Genomic DNA, 18,946 nt, shown 5'->3' on the forward strand with positions numbered 1-18,946 from the left:
TTTCGGTAAAAACTATTTTTATTCTCTTTCAGAGTATTTTCCTCTTTGAAAAGCAAAGTTTCATGTTTATGTTTTCCAGCGGGCTTTTTCCTATGTGAAAATGACTCTATTTTAGAAATCCATTATTACTTATTGGCAATGTAAATAATTCTGTGCTTTTCAATGACACCGATGTCATGTTCCAGCTGCTTCATTTCTTCTTCCAGCTTCTGCTTGCGAATCTTCTTCGGTATGGAATCGATGAACACAGAGAGGGACTGGAACTCCTTATGTACCTCTTCCCAGTTCTTCTTCAGCCCCTGCAAATATATTAAAGTAGCTGCAAAAGTAATGTCAATGATAAAAAAAAAAAGTATACTAGTGAAGAAAAATGCAAATTGATAAAGAAAACAGAGGAAGATAACGTTACAGGATGATAAGTATTTATCAAGTACTTGGCTAAGTAACAAAACATATTATACAGAGGTCAAGTCCTGTCCTCGATTGTGTGTTCAATTCCCAGAGGGAGTATTTATTTGCTCTGTTTTTAATGTTACTGTACTTGTTTTTACCATCAACTATGAATGTGCAGAGTTACAAGTAGTATGAAACTAAAGTCATAGCAAATGTTTTGGTAAAAACAATTTAAAAGTGATATCCACCCCCACCCCCACACCTCCTCACCAGGCAAAACATATTTTTGAATAGGAAATTGTTCATTGTAAAAATTTTAGGTTTTTTTTCTTTAACTTTTTTTTTAAGCCATTATCTTCATTCATGAAAAGGCTTGATTTGGGCTTGCATGGCATGTTTGATTATATGTGATTAAATGGAACTGCATAAATGCCAAAACTCAATTTAACAAGAGATGATCTTTTATGTATTTTTCCATGTATTATAAAGAACTCTTCATATAGTCAAAGTATCTATACTTCCCATTAATGTATACTAGAAATGACTGAGATGTCATTAAATGTAACACGCATGCTAATTCAATAATGTAGTTAATGAGTTAATGCTTTATATTCTCAGTAATCTATGAATTCAAAATTAGGGATCTTTTAGGAGCAATAAAGGTAATTTTATCTCTGCATAGTCCCTTATGACAGTGCACTAGAGATCTCATTGACAAAATGGGCCAAAACCTCTAATCGAATTCGTGCTCTGAAATTTGAAAAATTAACACTTTCTATTATTCACTATTGATGCACAAATCATTTTATTTACACAAAAACAGTCAAACTGAACATAGAATTTAAAATATTGTCTTGAAAATACAGTCCTTGAAATCCATGGCTATATATTTAGGTTGTGGAAAAGATTAGAAGTGCCTTATAATCACACCTTCATAATAAGCCCTCATAGTACAAATTTAATCTTGTAAAAACTTTTGGCGGATAATAAAATTTCAATGGCTTATTTCTATGCTTAGGTTAAAATGATGATGAGAACTAGAATAGGTTGGCTGGGGGAAAGGGCAATGGATTTTGAACCCTCATTGAGTGAGTCTAGATAAAGGGTTTAAAGAAAAGATAGAGGGAAGATATCCAGGTTAAATTTTAAAAAGAGGGGGATGGGTTAGCGTATAGTCCTTAATAGTGTATGAGATGTATTCCAAAAAGATGACCTCATAATTCTTTTTTCATAGTCTTTTATTATGAAATGAAAAATATGTTTCCACAGTGCTCCACAGGGGTGTCTACTGCAGAGAGGAAATCCATGCATTTATACACTTTCAAATATCAAAGGTTTTTCTAGCTACTTGAGTGATACTTCCACATTACTTGTGGTCACAGCAGCTACACTTTTTCTCTGTAGCCTTTATCTTTTAAAGGATAGTTTGCTTTCTCTTCCAGTGTGTACAAAAATGTTTGGATCAAAGTCAACAGCCAGAGATGGGAACTAGATGTAACTCATATTTCATATTATATTGAAATAGCCTCTTTGCTGTTTTTAAAACTTACTTTTGTTACTGCATCTAAAACATCTTTTATTCATTGCAGTGATTTTTTTATTAATTTTTCTTTCTTCATTTTTTTAATCATTAATTTGGGGAAAACTTCAACTAGGAAGAAGCAGTCATAAAATAAGTAAGTGGCTCCAGTTCCATGTTTCTTTTGTGCCCACAACACCCCCATCCATTCTCCACCTTCTTGTCCTGCTCTGTGATGAGTGCCATGGTGTTGTGGGGTGGGAGTCAGGGTTCATTCTTGTGGGCGGGCTCCCCACAATACCTCCAGCTCTTTTGCCCTCCAGCCTCTGGAATCAGCACTGGTGGGAGGAGAGAGAGGTTGGGGCATTTCTTCTTCCTCTCCCTTGACTACCTGGACGCTAGTTCTGGCTCATCTGTCTGTAATTGCAATCCTGAGAGGTGGCCCCTTTTCCAGGCTCCAGATCTTATCATGCTCTGGTAACACTTTCTTGCCTCTGCTGTTAAGCCTAGGGTGGTGATGGATTCCCACTGTCCTCAGTCCTGAGGTGCTTTGGTGTTTTTTGTTTGCTCCCTTAGCCCTGCTTCACTTCTGTAAATAGTTCCTTCATAAATTCAGAATCCTGAATCCTGGCTGAAGGTCCCTTGTATTTCCTGTTGGATCTCCGACTGACAGAGCTTCCTTTTGTTACTTCCTATGCATGTGTGTATGACGTAGTGGGGAAACACTGACCTATGAAGTGGTTGATGTAGGTTTTAGTCCCTTGTTAGCTACTCGATAATTTTGTGACCAAGGGCAAATGTAAACCAAACTCTAAGTTCACTGTCAGTAAAGATTGCAGTTGTCTTGCTCACATAGTACCCCTTGGCCTGGATACAGTGCCTGGAACGTGGTAGGTGTTCAAATGAATGAATAGATAACAAAACTCAATATGTTTGCAGTTTATATCCTCATCTGTAAAATGAGAAGTGTGGAATCGTTAGACTAGATGACCCCTTGCAGGTATAGTGAGACTATTATTTTATGAAGAATGAGCAGAATGTGGCTGACTCAAGAACATACAACTATATGAGTCTAGCTACCCTGTCACTGTAGAAAGTTACAAAATACGTTTTCTGGTACTGAAGACTTTTAAGATTTACTCTTTTAGCAACTTTCAAATGTGTTACACAATATTACTGACTATAGTCATCATGCTGTACATTACATCCTCATACTTATTTATTTTATAACTGGAAATTTGTATCTCTTGATTCCCTTCACCCATTTCACCCACCCCCAACCGCATTACCTTCTGGCAACCACCACTCTTATGAGTTTTGTTTTGTTTTGTTTTTTAGATTCCACATGTAAGTGAAATCATATAGTGTGTCTTTTTCTGTGTGATTTATTTCACTTAGCATAACACACACACACATATGGACAATTAGATTGCTTTTATATCTTGGCTATTGTAAATAATACTGCAGTGAATATAGGGGGGTATATATCTTTTCAACTTAGTGTTTTCAGTTTCTTTGGATAAATACCCAGAAGTGGAATCACTGAATCATTTGATAGTCTTATTTTTAAATTTTGAATAACCTCCCTAATGTTTCCTATAGTAACTGCACCAATTTACATTCCCTCCAACATGGCATGAGGTTTCCCTTTCCTCTACATCATCACGAACACTTTTCATTGTCTTTTTGGTAATAGTCATTCTGACAGATGTGAGGCAATATTTAATTGTGGTTTTTACTTTGCATTTCCCTGATGATTATTGATGTCGGGCATCTTTTCATGTACCAGTTGGCCATTTGCATGTCTTCTTTGGGAAAGTATCCATTCAGATCCTCTTCCCATTTTTTAATTGGACTGTTTGGGTTTTAGTTGTTGTTGTTACTGTTGTTGTTGAGTTCTATGAGTTCTTTATATATTCTGGATATTGACCTCTTACCAGATATACGATTTGCAAATATCTTCTCCCATTCAGGAGGTTGCCTTTTCATTTTGTTGATGATTTCCCTCCCTGTGCAGAAGCTTTCTAGTTTGATGTAGTCCCGGCTGCTCATTTCTGCTTTTGTTGTCCTTGCCTTTAGAGTCAGATCCAAAAAATCATTGCCAAGACTGATATCAAGGAAATTACTACCTATATTTTCTCCTAGGAGTTTTATGGCTTCAGGTCTTATGTTCAAATCTTTAATCTTTGTTGAGTTAATTTTGCCATATGGTGAAAGATAATGGTCCAGTTTCATTCTTTTGCATGTGGCTGTCCAGTTTTCCCAACACTCTTTTAAAAGAGATTGTCCTTTTTTCATTGTATATCCTTGCCCCCTTTGTCATAAATTAATTGACCATATATGCATGGACTTATTTCTGGGCTCTCTATTCTGTTCCATTGATCTATGTGTCTGTTTTCATGCCCATACCATACTGTTTTTTACTATATCCTAATAATATGGTTTGACATCAGGGAGTGTGATTCTTCCAACTTTGTTCTTTGAAATTTTGATAGGGATTGCATTGAATCTCTAGATTGCTTTGAGTAATATAGACATTTTAACAATATTAATTCTTTCAATCCATGAGCATGAAATACCTTTCAATTTATTTTGTCTTCTTCAATTTCTTTCATCAGTGTCTTACAAGTTCTCAGTGCAAAGATCTTTCATTTCCTTGGTTAAATTTATTCCTAGGTATTGTATTCTTTTTATTGTGATTGTAAATGGAATTATTTTCTTAATTTCTGTTTCTGAAAGTTTGTTGTTAGTATTTAAAAACAAAACAGATCTTGATTTTGTGCTGTGCAACTTTACTAAATTCATTTATTAGTTCTAACAGATTTTTGGCGGAAAAATCATGTCATCCATAATTAGTGGGTTTTACTTCTTTTCCAGTTTGGATGGCTTTTATTTTTTTCCCTGCCTAATTGCTCTGTCTAGGACTTCCAATGCTCTGTTAAATGAAAGTGGTGAGAGCATCCTTGTCTTTTCACTGTTCAGCATGTGGTCTTGTCACACATGGCCTTTATTATGCTGAAGTACATTCCATCTATACCTACTTCATTGAGAATTTTTATAATTAAATTGATGGTGAATTTTGTCAAATACTTTTTATGCATCTATTGAAATAATCATATGGTTTTTATCCTTCATTTTATTAATATGGTCTATCACGTTGATTGATTTGCAGGTATTGAACCAACTTTTCATCCCTGAAATAGATCTCACTTGATCATGGCAAATGATACTTTTGATGTATTATTGAAATTGATTTGCTAATATTTTGTTGAGGTTTCTTGCATCTATGTTCAACAGGGATATTGGTCTATGGTTTGTGACTGTGTGTGGTGTTCTTGTCTGGTTTTGGTATCAGGGTAATGCTGGCCTTATAAAATGAATTTGGAAGCATTCCTTCATCTTTGACGTTTTGGAAGAGTTTGAGGAGGATAGATGTTAAATCTTTGAATGTTTGGTAGAATTCACCAGTGAAGCCATCTGGCCCTGGACTTTTATTTGTTGGGAGTTTTCTGATAACTGATTAAATCTACTTACTAGCACTTGGTCTATGCAGATTGTCTACTTCTTCATGATTCAGTCTTTGAAGACTGTATGTTTTTAGGAATTTATCCATTTCTTCTAGGTTGTCCAAAATGTTGGCATAGAACTGTTCATAGTAGTCTTTTATGATCATTTGTATTTCTGTGGCATCAGTTGTAACTTTTCTCTTTCATTTCTGATTTTATTTATTTAAGTCCTCTTTTTTTTCTTTAAAAAAAATTTTTAACGTTTATTTATTTTTGAGACAGAAGGTGACAGAGCATGAACGGGGAGGGGCAGAGAGAGAGGGAGACACAGAATCGGAAATAGGCTCCAGGCTCTGAGCCATCAGCCCAGAGCCCGACGCGGGGCTCAAACTCACAAACTGTGAGATCATGACCTGAGCAGAAGTCGGACGCTTAACCGACTGAGCCACCCAGGCGCCCCAAGTCCTCTTTTTTTCTTAGTGAATCTAACTAAAGGTTAATTTATCTTTTTCGAGAAACTGTGCTTAATTTAATTGATCTTTTCTAGTCTTTTTAGTTTCTATTTCATTTACTTCCACTCTGATCTTTATTATTTCCTTCCTTCTAGAACTTTGGGTTTATTTTGTTCTTCTTTTTCTAGTTCTTCTTTTTCTAGTTTGTTCTTTTCTAGCTTAGGTATAAAGTTAGATGGCTTATTTGAGATTTTAATTGTTATAAAGTTCCCTCTTAGACTGCCATCCCATATATTTTAGTTGTATTTCTATGTTCATTTGTCTGAAAGTATTTTTTATTTCTCCTTTGATTTCTTTATTGATCCATTAGTTGTTCATTAGCATATTATTCAATCTCCATATGTGTGTTATTTTTCTAGTTTTCATCTTGTAATTGATTCTACTTTTATACCATTGTGGTTAGAAAAGATGCTTGATATGATTTCCATCTTCTTAAATTTACTGAAACTTGTTTTATGGCATAAGATATGGTCTATCCTGAAAAATGTTCCATGCGCACTTGAGAAGAATGTATATTCTGGTGCTTTTGGATGGAATGTTCTGTATATATCTGTTAAGTCCATCTGGTCTAATAAGTGTTGTTTAAGGCTAAGGTTTTCCTATTGATTTTCTGTCCAGATGATCTATCTATTGGTGCCTTTTCCTATTTTCCAGCATCGGGTAGATATAAAAACCTGGCTTTCACAAAAGCATGTACTTTCTAAAGATGATAGAATCTGAACTACGGAGAGATAGGGTTGGAGAAGGAGAAAGAGAAAGAGAGAAAAAGAAAGAGAGAGAGAGAATGGACCAAAAACCAGTAGTCTTTGTGAAAATGACATGCAAAGTCCCACCTCCCTGTCTTCCAGTCTTCTTGCCTACCTTCTTCCTTTCTTCTTTCCAGCACACCTGTGTTAAACATCTGTGTTTATACTGGGTACTGAGTAAGGTATTCAACAAAGGCTGTCAACAAAGAGACACTGTCCTTGCCTTTAGACCACTTCTGCTGTCTGGAATAGCCTCTTCTTGTGCAGTTGAAGGCCCAGATAAAGACATGTACCTACATACTTCAGTGGATAGATACTCTGTCGTGGAACCTAATAAAACTTATGATTTCTACACACACACACACACACACACAATCTACATATATACATATCACCTCTTATTATATTACAACATTATCTATAGTAGAATTTTATCTCATGCCCTTTTTATCATCCACGAGGCTTAGCATGATACTATATGCAAAGCAGGAATTTAGTAAATATTTACTATTATGACATTGATAAAATATTAAGAATTTATAACAGCATACAAATCCATTTTCAACAGAAGTTAATGTAGGAAAATTTTTTTAATGTTTTTAAAAGGTCATTAGAATGGATTTGTAGAAATCTTTCAAAACTAACAAAACAAAGAATAAAGTACTATTTTTATCTCTAGAAGAGATAGCATGACTTTATTTATTTACTTATTTAGTTTAAATTTTTTTTTCATGTTTATTTATTTTTGAGAGAGAGAGAGAGAGAGAGAGAGAGAGAGAGAGCATGAACAGGGGAGGAGCAGAGAGAGAGAGGGAGACACAGAATTCGAAGCAGGCTCCAGGCTCTGAGCTGTCATTACAGAGCCTGACACGGGTCTCAAACTCACAAACCACAAGATCATGACCTGAGCTGAAGTCAGACGCTTAAATGACTGACCTACCCAGGTGCCCCAAGATAGCATGACTTTAGAAGAGAACAATTAGGTGCTTAATAAATAATCTCCTAAGATATGGAGCAACCCTGCTCACATCTCTCAATATTTTAAATGCTTCTTGCACTAAACACATAAGGTCATATATCTTTATGTCTATTGTTTTAAAAATAAGGAAAATATATTAAAAACCTCACAGCTGGTTATTTTAAAATTTGGACATTTGGCTTACAGGAAAGAAAAACAAATTTGGTCTAGGAACTGTTTCAATTATTCTAGAGCTCCATCTAGTGAAAAATATCTATTTTATGGATATTATTTTTGAAAAATTCAGGGACATGAGAATGAAAATAAAAATGCTTTTTTGCCTTACTTCTGCATGTTCATTGAAGGAGAAGGTGGGCTTCCTTACGACACTAACTATCCCAGGAAAAAACAACAGCTCACAGAATTGTAAACAAAACATTATTCAATAATTCTTATATTACAACTTTTGCTCTCCCCAAAGAACCCAGTGTGCTGCACGTAGTTGTCACCATAACCAAATGAAAGCGTTCTGATTTTAGAGTCAAGGGGCAGGCTTTAAGAATCATCGACAATGGACCTTTCTTTCAGAGATGTTCTAAAGTGTTACATATGAATATAAATTACGGGATACTTACCTGAAGAACTGCCTCCCTTTCTTCATCAGAAATCCTTTTCATAGCTGCTTTCCTAAGGTTTTCCTGGATATAGTTATCATATTCTTCTTGGGCTTTCTTTACTTCCTCATTTCGCTTACATATATACTCAGGTGTGACACCGTAATCCTTATAAGGATTTTTCAGAAAAAAAAAATCAATATCCTGAATGCAACTTACATATGTATACATACCAACTAGTGATTGGGAGAAAAAGAAATGTTACAGATTTAAAGCCTTTGCTCAGAACATGGAAAATTGACAAAATTCAATTTTATTTTCTCTTTTCTCATTGGGAACTTGTTGATTCTCATCTTTTAAACCTGAGAAGCAGAGCTGCCAACTCTCAGTGGACATGGAGTGTAAGCAAACAATAAAATTTAGTTGGTTTTTAGCTGCTGAAATTGGGGATTGTCTGTCATCAAAGCATAACTTAACCCACCCTGGCTAAAAAAAAAGGGGGTAGAAATCCTAGCTATAAATGTGTTCTGGAAAGTTGCAAAACACTATACAAATAAATTCTAAGACCATAGCATTCTGGTAAATTAGTGCAGTGGTAAACAGTCCAATTAGTTTCCGGAAACACTTAGGGCAACACCTCATTAAAGCTCAGTACAGATCCTGATGTTCATAATAATGATTCTGAGTCATCACAACATTATTTTTGGCATATTCTGTTTAATAAAGGGAATAAAGTAAGACATTTTAGGAAAAAGAGCTATCTCACAGATGGGTAAAAGCTTCAGTGATCTGAAATGCTCCCGTGTGCTGGGTCACTGAGGGCTAATGCATACCATTAATGTTAATAATTAATAATACCCATTCTCTATTGAACTTTTATTAGGTGCCAGATATTGTGTCAAGTGCTTGACAGGTTTTATATCATTTAACCCTCACTACAATCCTGGGATAAATCTAATGACTTCTTAAAGATCACAGAGGGAGAACTGGAAACACTGTCTTACTATTGTTGCTGTATACCTCGGTTTGTTTTCACAAATGGTTTCTCATGGCATGAATGGGCATATAACATTTCATTTGGACCTAAAACATGAGGTTCACTCACTTTTTAAAAACTGGCATTGCCCAGGGCGCCTGGGTGGCTCATTCTGTTAAACGTCTGACTCTTGGTTTCCTCTCAGGTCATGATCTCCTGGTTTGTGAGTTCGGGCCCTGCATTGGGCTCTGTGCTGACAGTGCGGAGCCTGCATGGGATTCTCTCTCTCTCCTCCTCTCTTCCCCTCCCTGCCTCTCTCTCTCTCTCAAAATAAATAAATAAACTTTAAAAAATGGCATTTCCTTTCAAAAGACTTACTATCTCACTTATCATTCACAGATTTTTAAAACTGAACTCTGATCAGTGGGAAGTAAGTTGAGAAGTCCTTCATGAGCCCTGAAGGCTTGGCCAGCAACACCATCGGTGCAGAGCATTTACATGGCTTGGTAAACAAGCACAGGTAGATTAACTTCACATTTTTCTGTCTCCATGTGGAATACTCTCAATTTTCCGTTCAGGGAAGAAGATGCATTGAAGTGGACAGCTGGGGCAGAAGGCAGTCAGAAGAGGGGTACAAACTGGTCACTGGTGGCATAACCAGCAAAGGAGAAGGGTTTTTATGTCATCGTGGAGAAATAATGGCTTGGAAATGGCTCTGAAGAGTCAGCCAGGAGACTGAAATTTCTGCTTGTCCACACCCCATGGGACAAGGAATATGAGCAGCCTCCAGGACACAGAAGGAGGAAGTACTCAAAGAAGTCTGACAGAACTTTATGAGCATGTGCTGCCAACCCCTCGATACCTGCTGAGGTCTTCCAGAAGTGTCTTAGCTTATGGAGTGGTAAGAGTTTCTCAGAGAATAGGTGGTGTGCTCTGACGACAGCCTCGAAGTTCCTGTTTCAGCTTTGAACAGGCATTGGATTTATCATGGTAGATCATTGGACTACCTCAGTGCAAGCCCTTCATACAATTTCTTTGCAATTTCATTGCAATTTCTTTTCTATTTTTCCTGTTCCTTCCTTTCTTCCTTCTGTCCTTCCTTTCTTTTTTTTTTTCCGTGACTCATTATTACATATTACTATTCTTTAGGATTGTGCACTCATATTTTCCTATGTGTGTTCTAAGCAATGTTGTACTCTGTAAGTATACAAAGTGAAATAGGTTTTGTATAAGGTATTTTTGTAAGCTTTTCAAATTTTAAAGATCTTCTATATTTAAATGAACTCAGGCTCCTATAATTTTCACCAATGAAATTGTATGCCTCTATGATGAGCACCTTTTCAGATAGAGATGAAGGTCCCCAAAGGACTAGATTATTGTATAGTACTTTCAAGGTCTCCTTTACTCCAAGAACATTCAAGCTGAAATTGTACACTGATAGGAGAGATGGCTCTAAAATTATTTTCCTCTTCATTTTTCCTCATTCTGCTACCAAGATCCTGCAGCCTAATGACTAAATCTTAGGACTTTATTTTTTTTTTAAGTTTATTTACTTATTTTGAGAGAGTGAGAGAAAGAGTACAAGCAGGGGAGGGGCAGAAAGGGAAAGAAAGAATCCCAAGAGAGTTCATGAACTCAGGAGCCATGAGATCATGACCTGAGCCAAAATCGAGAGTCAGATGCTTAGCCAACTGAACCACCCAGGTGTCCCTTAGGACTTTCTGAAAAGCTATTTCTTAGTAATGATTCATAGTAATGACTATGCTTTTCATGAAATTTCTACCTCACGAAAAATTAACATCTTTCAGAGACTGTTAGAATTGGTAAATATATTAATAATTGAAATTAAGGGAACAACCTGAGTTTTCCTCTGCTAGGCAACATGGTGTTATTCTTTCCAAATTCTTCATAATTTCATCACATATAATTTGGATCAAGCACAGACTTCAGAGGAATGATAATTGGCAATCTAGATAATTTTCCCAGTGAGAGCACTGTTAGTGATAATATAGATGATCATTATGAACATCATTCTTAAATTATTTGAATTTTAGGTCCAGTAATATATTAAAAGGTTACCTTTTTATTGATGTATTTTGGAAATAGTCCTGAAGTTTCAAGATCATGCTTATCTCCAGTTTTTTTGTCAACATAAATTGGTTTAGGCTTCTTAGTCACTCCCAGAATGACATCGGCTGCATTTGTGTTTATAAAATTTTTTTCGCTTCGTATTCCCATGACTGGATGATCAGTTCTCAGTGGCACAGGAGGCTTTCTGGGCTCATTCCGATCAAACTTTTTTTCTGTTAAATATAACATACCTTTGTTAATATTAAATTATAAACATTGCTATTCAATACTGTTTATAATATCTAGATATTTTACCATGAGGATATTAGAGTTTTATTAATAATATATTCAAATATTTTGGGTAAAAAATCAGTAATCATAAATGCAAAATATTAAGTGAAACATAATCAATTAACATGCTGAAGAACAATATACTAACCTAAGGAAAGGAGATAAGCCCCCCAAATCATATGCTAGCTAACCAATATATTTTTACTAGTTATTGTGAAAATATTTTCTAATAAAGATGTCAACAACAAATGTTCAGCTTTCTCACTGGAAAAAATTCAAAGAAACATTAAAACTCTTTTCTGAGTACTACCAATATTGCTAATAATTGCTTATTCAAAGGAAAGTTATTGCAAAATCACCAATACATCAAACTTGATGAAAATCCAAGACTGTATGGATTTTTTTTTCACCAGAACTCTTGTTACTATAAGGTATGAAGATCATGTAATAACTATGTACCCAACATGCAGCTTAACAAAAATTACCAACACAGTTGAACTTTCCTATTCGCTCCTCCCTGATTGCATCTCACTTCCTAAAATTACTACTATACAGAATTCATCTTATTTATTTCTACCACATTCTCTTCATTAGCAGCAGATGAAATTGGCCATTTTTAACAGCCTCTTCAACTTGACCATTCCAACTCATCTATTTTGATACAGCCACATCAAAATGGTTTGTCAGAAAAGAATGTAAAATAATTACAATTTATTTCCAAGAACTGAAGGCAACAGACGTCTTGACAAAACCTTATTCAAATCTTAACTCCACACAATTACTAGGTACTTTGGCTTTATTCATTTCTGCACTGTTCGAACTTTTTTTATGAGTTTACGTGACTTGTATTAGCAGGAAAAAAGATATTATTAGAAAGTCTAAGGACTGGATTAACCTCTCATGATGGGCTGAATTGTGTCCCTCCCAATATTCATATGTTGAAGCCCTAACACCAGTACCAGAGGTAAAACCCTTTGGACACAGGATTTTAAAGAGGTACCTAAGTTAAAATGAGGTCACTCTAGAGTGGGTCCTAACCCAATGTAATGGACGTCCTTAGAAGAGGAAGAAATTTGGACACAGACACACACAGAAGGAAGACCATATGAAAAGAAATGGAAAAGACAGCCATCTGCAAGCCAAGAACAGAGGCCTCAGAAGAAACCAACTCAGACAACACCCTGATCTTGGACTCTGGCACTCAGAATTGTGACCAAATACATTTCTGTTCAAGCTCCTCAATCTGTGATTCTTTGTTATGGCAGCTCCAGCAAACTAATACTTCTGATATAGTTCTACACACCTAGAAATATTATAAAGGAGTTTTTGGAAAATTTGTTTATTCATGAATTCATGCAGCATATTTTTGTTGAGCAAATACCATGTCCCCAGTTAATGATCTGGGAACTGTAGATACAATAGTAAACAAAAGAGACAAAGTTCTTATGGAGAGAACTCTCATGTTCTGTTCTCATGGAGTTTATAGTGGGGAAAGAAAAATTAAATTTAATATGTAGAATATAATATATATATTTGTTTGAACCATATGTGAAATTTGTTTACTGTTTCTGATCTACCAAAATAGTATCTTCCTATGTAATACATTACTGAGATGTTGTGAGCATTGTTAGAGATTTCATTTGGAGTTCCTATAAAGCCTGGAGCAGAGAATAAGGACTTGTTGTTACAACCCAAAGAGTTTCTTTCTGCCAGATACACTTAACCAAATCAGATTTGCATAATGTTTGTCTAAAAAATCGGAGTTATCTCTCCTCTAGATGTTCACACTGAAATTATTCATTGGCCAAATTTAATTATGAGTTGAAAGTGCATGCAAATGGCTCCTGTAGCTATAAGGGAATATGTAGTTTTATAAATGTATATAAGAGGTAAACTAAATTCTTAGAACGTGAGGAAACAGTTAAGAAAGACTAATAATTCATTCTTAGGTGAGGAAGTAGAGCAAATGACAACCCTTGGTTGGTTATGATTGTCAAGTGGATGGAGCCTAACACTGGCCACCTTCTTTCCTTTAACCTACCTAAACATCACTTTTCTCTCATCCCAGGAGGAGGGGTTGGCAATGGGGTGAGGCTTGGAAAATGGGATGAAGATGTCTTTTCACAAATTATTCAGCAGTTGGGATAATAAATCTGAAAACCAAATGGTTTGGCTTTTTAACCTTATGTCAAAATGGCAATATCAACACAGCCTTGTAGCCATGTCAATGTTCTATCAATTGAATTTAGAGAAATGTTCATGTATCTGTTTTCAGTGTGTCTAAAAAATTGCTGGCATCAAAACTATTGTGTTTGAAATGGCAGAATATTCAAAAAGAGACTAGCAGCAGACTTGGCATGCATATATATATATATATATATATATATATATATATAACCTTTATTTAACTCATTGTATTGAACTCTTGCAACACCCCAGCTTTCTTGATTATTCATAAGGCAGATATAATTTTGTATTTGTGTTGTCCTGTTTTAATGGGAGAGATAGATTTCTTCCCTTTTTTCCTTATTTGATGTTGAGGATTTATATAGTTTGGCAGTGTATTGTATAATGTGCTTAACCCTACAGAGGATACATGAGAACCCAACTAATATCATTGACATAAACTAATTTCATTTTACAATTTTCCAGTGTTCACAAGTGGTTGTGAGTCACAAAATACCAAGACTCCTCTTGAGAAAGACACAAAATAGACTTTTGAAGACATGAACTTATGCGTGGATGTTTAGATGTGCTTTTTTCCCTCTTTCCTGATAATGTCCTCATCCTTTGTCATGGCACATGGGTTTTGAAGAGGATTGTGGGATAGCAAATATTGCCATAGGGAGAAATAGTTCCACTTTTGTCAAAAGATCCACCCTAGCTGGACTTCAGATGTTGAATTATTTTCTTGATGCCAGGTGACAAAAAAAGGCTAACTTTTTAAAGGAGAGAGACTATTTTCTCTCTCCTCTCTATTGTCTTAAAACATCAGGAAAGATACACCCAGGATGGGAAGAAGCTTCTTCCATGCATACGTCCATTTTCCAGATAGCCTTCTTCCTAAAATCTATATGCTCGATGACCATTATTAATTACACAATTTTCAATGCCTAGTACAAAATGACAACATGGGGCACCTTGATCAAACATCAAGAATTTCAAGACGGCAAAAGCAAAGCATTAAACCAAGCTCCTCAGCATATGGCCCTCCCCATGCGAATCCCCTAGAAGCTGGCTCTGTCTACCACTCATTCACGAAGGGTCCTCCATTACACCTGACTTATTTGCTGTCCTAATGGTCTTAGAGATCTGGGAGAGTTAAAGTCCATGCCTGATAGTCGCTTCAGCTGGTATAACAGTTGTGTTTCTCATCTCTTGCAGGGAAGACCAGACAGGGTTTAGATGCTAGGCCATCTTCTCACTGGGGCTTAGGACTCTTCTTATAATTGTCATTTGTTACTGAAGTCATACGGCTAGGGACTAGGATGGTGAGGCATGTGGTGTTAGCGGTAGGGCTTCATTAAATAGTCCAAGATGTCATTCAGATGTATGCACCATGACAGGGAAAGGCTATTTGGGGTATAACTCAGCATTCTCCACCTTCTTTCTCCACTGAATTCTCTACTTCTACTTTCTCCTAGCCTCTCAGTTTCTGTTAAATATGAGGTAAACCAATCACCTATGAACATTTAATATTCATAGGCAGTAAGATAATTCTAGTTAAATTATCTGTTAGCACTTTTTTTCAAGTTTATTTATTTATTTTGAGAGAGAGAAAAAGGGCAAGTGGGGGAGGGGCAGAAAGGGAGGGAGGGAGAGAGAATCCCAAGCAGGCTCCATTCTGTCAGCATGGAGCCAGGTGTGGGGCTCCAGCTCACAAACCGTGAGATCATGACCTGAGCCAAAGTCAACTGCTTAACTGACTGAGCCACCTAGGCACCCCGCTGTTAGCACTTTTAATATTAAAAAGAGTGATGAAACCTACTGGGTGGTAGAGTTTTTTCCATTGAATGTTTCTTCAGGAAATTCTTTGGAGAAGGTAGTTCAACTTTTGGTGGCCCCATAGTCTTCATTGCAGCTTTACATTTTTGCGTGTTATCTTTAATAGAGGCCTTAAAAATGGATACGTACCTAAAAGTAAAAAAAAAAAATTGTAGCATTTATATTTCTAGTAAAAATTGCTTACAGTTTAAGAAAGGATATACATTTTAATGTATATAAGTCTATATTCATTCAGAGATAGACATAAAGCATAATTATCTGAGCCCTGTCTATCAGGTACCCTAGATGGAAGTTTGGCCCTGAGAGGTGCCAGTGTAAAGATTATAGTGTTTCCTTGTTATCATGTGAATGTGTGTAGCATCAATGGTGATGTCTCCTCTCCCATTCCTGATATTGGTGAACTGTGTCCTTTCTCTCCCCACTATAAATTCCATGAGAACAGAACATGATCATATCAGGGTGCCTGGGTGGCTCAAGTGGTTAAACATCTGACTCTAGGTTTCAGCTCAGGTCATGATTTCTTGGTTCATGAGATCAAGCCCTGTATCAGATTCTGTGCTGATGGTGTGGAGCCTTCTTGGGAGTCTCTCTCTCTCCCTTTCTCTCTCTCTTCCCCTCTCCTACTTGTGCTCTCTCTCTCTCTCTTTCTCACTCTCTCACAAATAAATAAATAAAAACATTTAAAAAATAAATAAAATTATCATATCTTCTTGAACTGACCACTTCATCATTATAAAGTAATGTTCTTTACCCCCTTTAAAACTCTGTACTCAAAAATCTACTCTATGTCATATTAATAAAATTATTTCAGCACTCCTTTGATTTGTGGCAGCACAGTGTTTTCTGTTCTTTGACTTTTTACTTATTTTGTGACTTTATTTTTAAAGGAGTTTTCTTATGGAAAGCATAGAAACTTTAACCTTTCTAAAAATCTCCTTTATTTGGTGTTCAGACCATTCATGTCTGATGTAATTTTAAAAATACACTTGCGGGGGACTGAGTGGCTCAGTCAGTTAATCCTCTGACTCTTGATTTTGGCTTAGGTCATGGTCTCACAGTCGTGAGATTGAGCCTGGAGTCAGGCTCTATGCTGGACGTGGAGCCTTCTTAAGATTTTCTCTCTCCAAGGGTGCCCGGGTGGCTCAGTTGGTGAAGTGTCCAACTTCAGCTCAGGTCATGATTTCATGGTCCGTGAGTTTGAGCTCCATGTCAGGCTTTGAGCTGTCAGCACAGAGCCTGGAGCCTGCTTTGGATTCTGTGTCTCCCTCTGTCTCTGCCCCTCCCCTGCTCACATTCTGTCTCTCTCTCTCTCTCTATCAAAAATAAAAATAAGCATTAAAAAAATGTTTTTAAAGAGTTTCTCTTTCCTTTTCCCTCTGCCCCTCCCCCCTCAAAAAAGAAAAAAAAAATAAACAAAAAATTTAAAAAGTAAAAATAAAAAATGAATAAAACTCCATCTGTGTTTAAATTTTCCATCTTGCTATTTGTTTTCTACATACCACTTTGTTCATTCTTCTTCTTTTTATTTGCCTTATTTTTATTTTTTGACTTCGTTTTATTTTATGTAAGTTCTGAAGTTTATCATATACATGTTTAACTTATAGTCTACCTTCAAGTAACATTATACCATTTCATATAGAGTGTAAAAACCTTAACAAAAGAATACTTGCGTTTACCCATCATCCCACCTTTGTCCTAGTGTTGTAATATATTTTACTTCCATGTGCTATAAAACCCATAATTCATTGTGATTTTTCCCCTTAAAAAGCCAACTATATTTTAAAGAAATTTAAAGAGAAAAAAATAATTTCTAATATTTACCCATGTATTTGCCATTTCCAGTGTTCTTTATTTCATTATGCAGATCCAAATTTCCAACTTGTATCCTTTCTTGTGCATTAAGGACTTTTTAACATCTGGATTCCATTGTTTCTGATGAGATATTTGCTCTCTTCTTTGTATTTAATGTTTCTTGTATCTTTGGCTGTTTTTAAGACTTTTCCCTTTATCACTGGTTTTAAGAAATTTGATTGTAATGTCCCTTGGTATGGTCTTCTTCCCCTCCTCCTTCTCCTTCTTTTTCTTCTTCCTGCTTGGCGTTCATTGTGGTTCTTGGATTTGTGTATTTAGAAATTTCATTAAAATGTCAAAATTTTGGACATTACTCAAATATTTTTTCTGTTTACCCATCTCTCTTCTCTTCTTATGTAATTCTAATTATACTTATGTTAGGCTGCTTGATGTTGTCTACAATTCACTGATTCATGGTTTTCCTTTTCAGCTTTTTTTTTCTTGTTTCATTTTGTATTGTTCTATTACTGTGTCTTCAAAGTCAACAATATTTTTTTCAGTGTTTTAGCTACTGTTAATCCCACTTAGTAGACTATTTTCATTTTAGGCATGGTATCCTTTATGTCTAGAAGGGAACTGCTGAGTTTTGTTTAAATTCCTCTTACTTGAGCTTTGGCCTGGAAACTCTCTAGGGAGAATGTTGGGGCAATTGTAGAGCTTGTTTCTCCTTTCTTAGGGGTGACTGCTCTGTGCTGTCTATTGGCCAGTGTATGAAAAACTATTGTTTTACACTTTGTTTTCAGATGTTTTAGTTGTTTAAGGTGAGACGATAAATTTCATCCTTGATTGGGAGCAGAAGTTTAGCTATGCCACTTTTAACAACTTGTATTCTCTCTCTCTTTTTTTAAGGTCTATTTATTTTTGAGAGAGAGAGAGAGAGAGTGCAAGCAGGGGAGGGACAGAGAGAGGAGCACAGAGGATCTGAAGAAGGCTCTGTGCTGACAGTAGTGAGATTGATGTGGGGATTGAACTCACGAACTGTGAGATCATGACCTCAGCTGAAGTCTGATGCTCAACCGACTGAGCCACCCAGGCACCCACTTGTATTATTTTCCTATGTATGCTGATAAGTTTGCTTGGAAAAACATTAAATTGTTTCTTGCTTTTAGAGGCCTTTCCTCAATCTTGAATTCAATGGTTGGAGATTAATTATGGTCTAAAAAGAATGAGTTTATTAGATACCTTTATAAAATAATGTTCAATCTAAATTTGTGCCTTAAGTTTCCTACAGAAGTTGGAATTGGCAGATATCTCTTGATAAATAAAATAACTTCCCCTGTGGTAAGAAAAGAGTGTATATGCTCTCACTTCTTTTTAATTTGCTATCTTGTGATTCAATACATTATTTTGTGAGCTGAAAGCTTACCCATTTGTTATACAAAACAATATATTTTATACTTTATGAATAATTTTTTATTTTTCCAAATTACAAAAATAAAAAATGATGAAACTATCATAATGCTATATACTAATTATATATCAATTTTAAAAAGGAATAAAAATCT

General features: G+C 35.8%; 2 protein-coding genes across 4 annotated transcripts in view; one reads left to right on the forward strand and one right to left on the reverse strand.

Moving 5' to 3' along the window:
• ENKUR (enkurin, TRPC channel interacting protein) overlaps positions 1 to 18,946 on the reverse strand; it is a 24,264-nt gene continuing 5,318 nt past the window's right edge. For 2 of the 3 annotated variants that reach the window (XM_047867252.1, XM_047867250.1), the window contains exons 2-5: positions 15,574 to 15,719; positions 11,304 to 11,527; positions 8,270 to 8,416; positions 1 to 299 (exon numbers count right to left, since the gene is read on the reverse strand). In XM_047867252.1, coding sequence (XP_047723208.1) covers positions 126 to 299; positions 8,270 to 8,416; positions 11,304 to 11,527; positions 15,574 to 15,719 — 691 coding nt within the window. In that variant the 3' untranslated portion in view covers positions 1 to 125. Of the gene's footprint in view, positions 300 to 8,269; positions 8,417 to 11,303; positions 11,528 to 15,573; positions 15,720 to 17,411; positions 17,957 to 18,946 lie in introns of those variants that run through there. The other variant, XM_047867251.1, reaches the window with a different exon arrangement.
• The window catches only part of THNSL1 (threonine synthase like 1), a 20,468-nt gene continuing 14,989 nt past the window's right edge, over positions 13,468 to 18,946 (forward strand). The window contains exon 1 of the mRNA XM_047867249.1: positions 13,468 to 13,474. The gene's annotated coding sequence lies outside the window, so the exon portion shown is untranslated. The remainder of the gene's footprint in view (positions 13,475 to 18,946) is intronic.

This window comes from Prionailurus viverrinus, chromosome B4 (genome assembly GCF_022837055.1).
Source record: "Prionailurus viverrinus isolate Anna chromosome B4, UM_Priviv_1.0, whole genome shotgun sequence".
Lineage (NCBI taxonomy): Eukaryota > Metazoa > Chordata > Mammalia > Carnivora > Felidae > Prionailurus > Prionailurus viverrinus.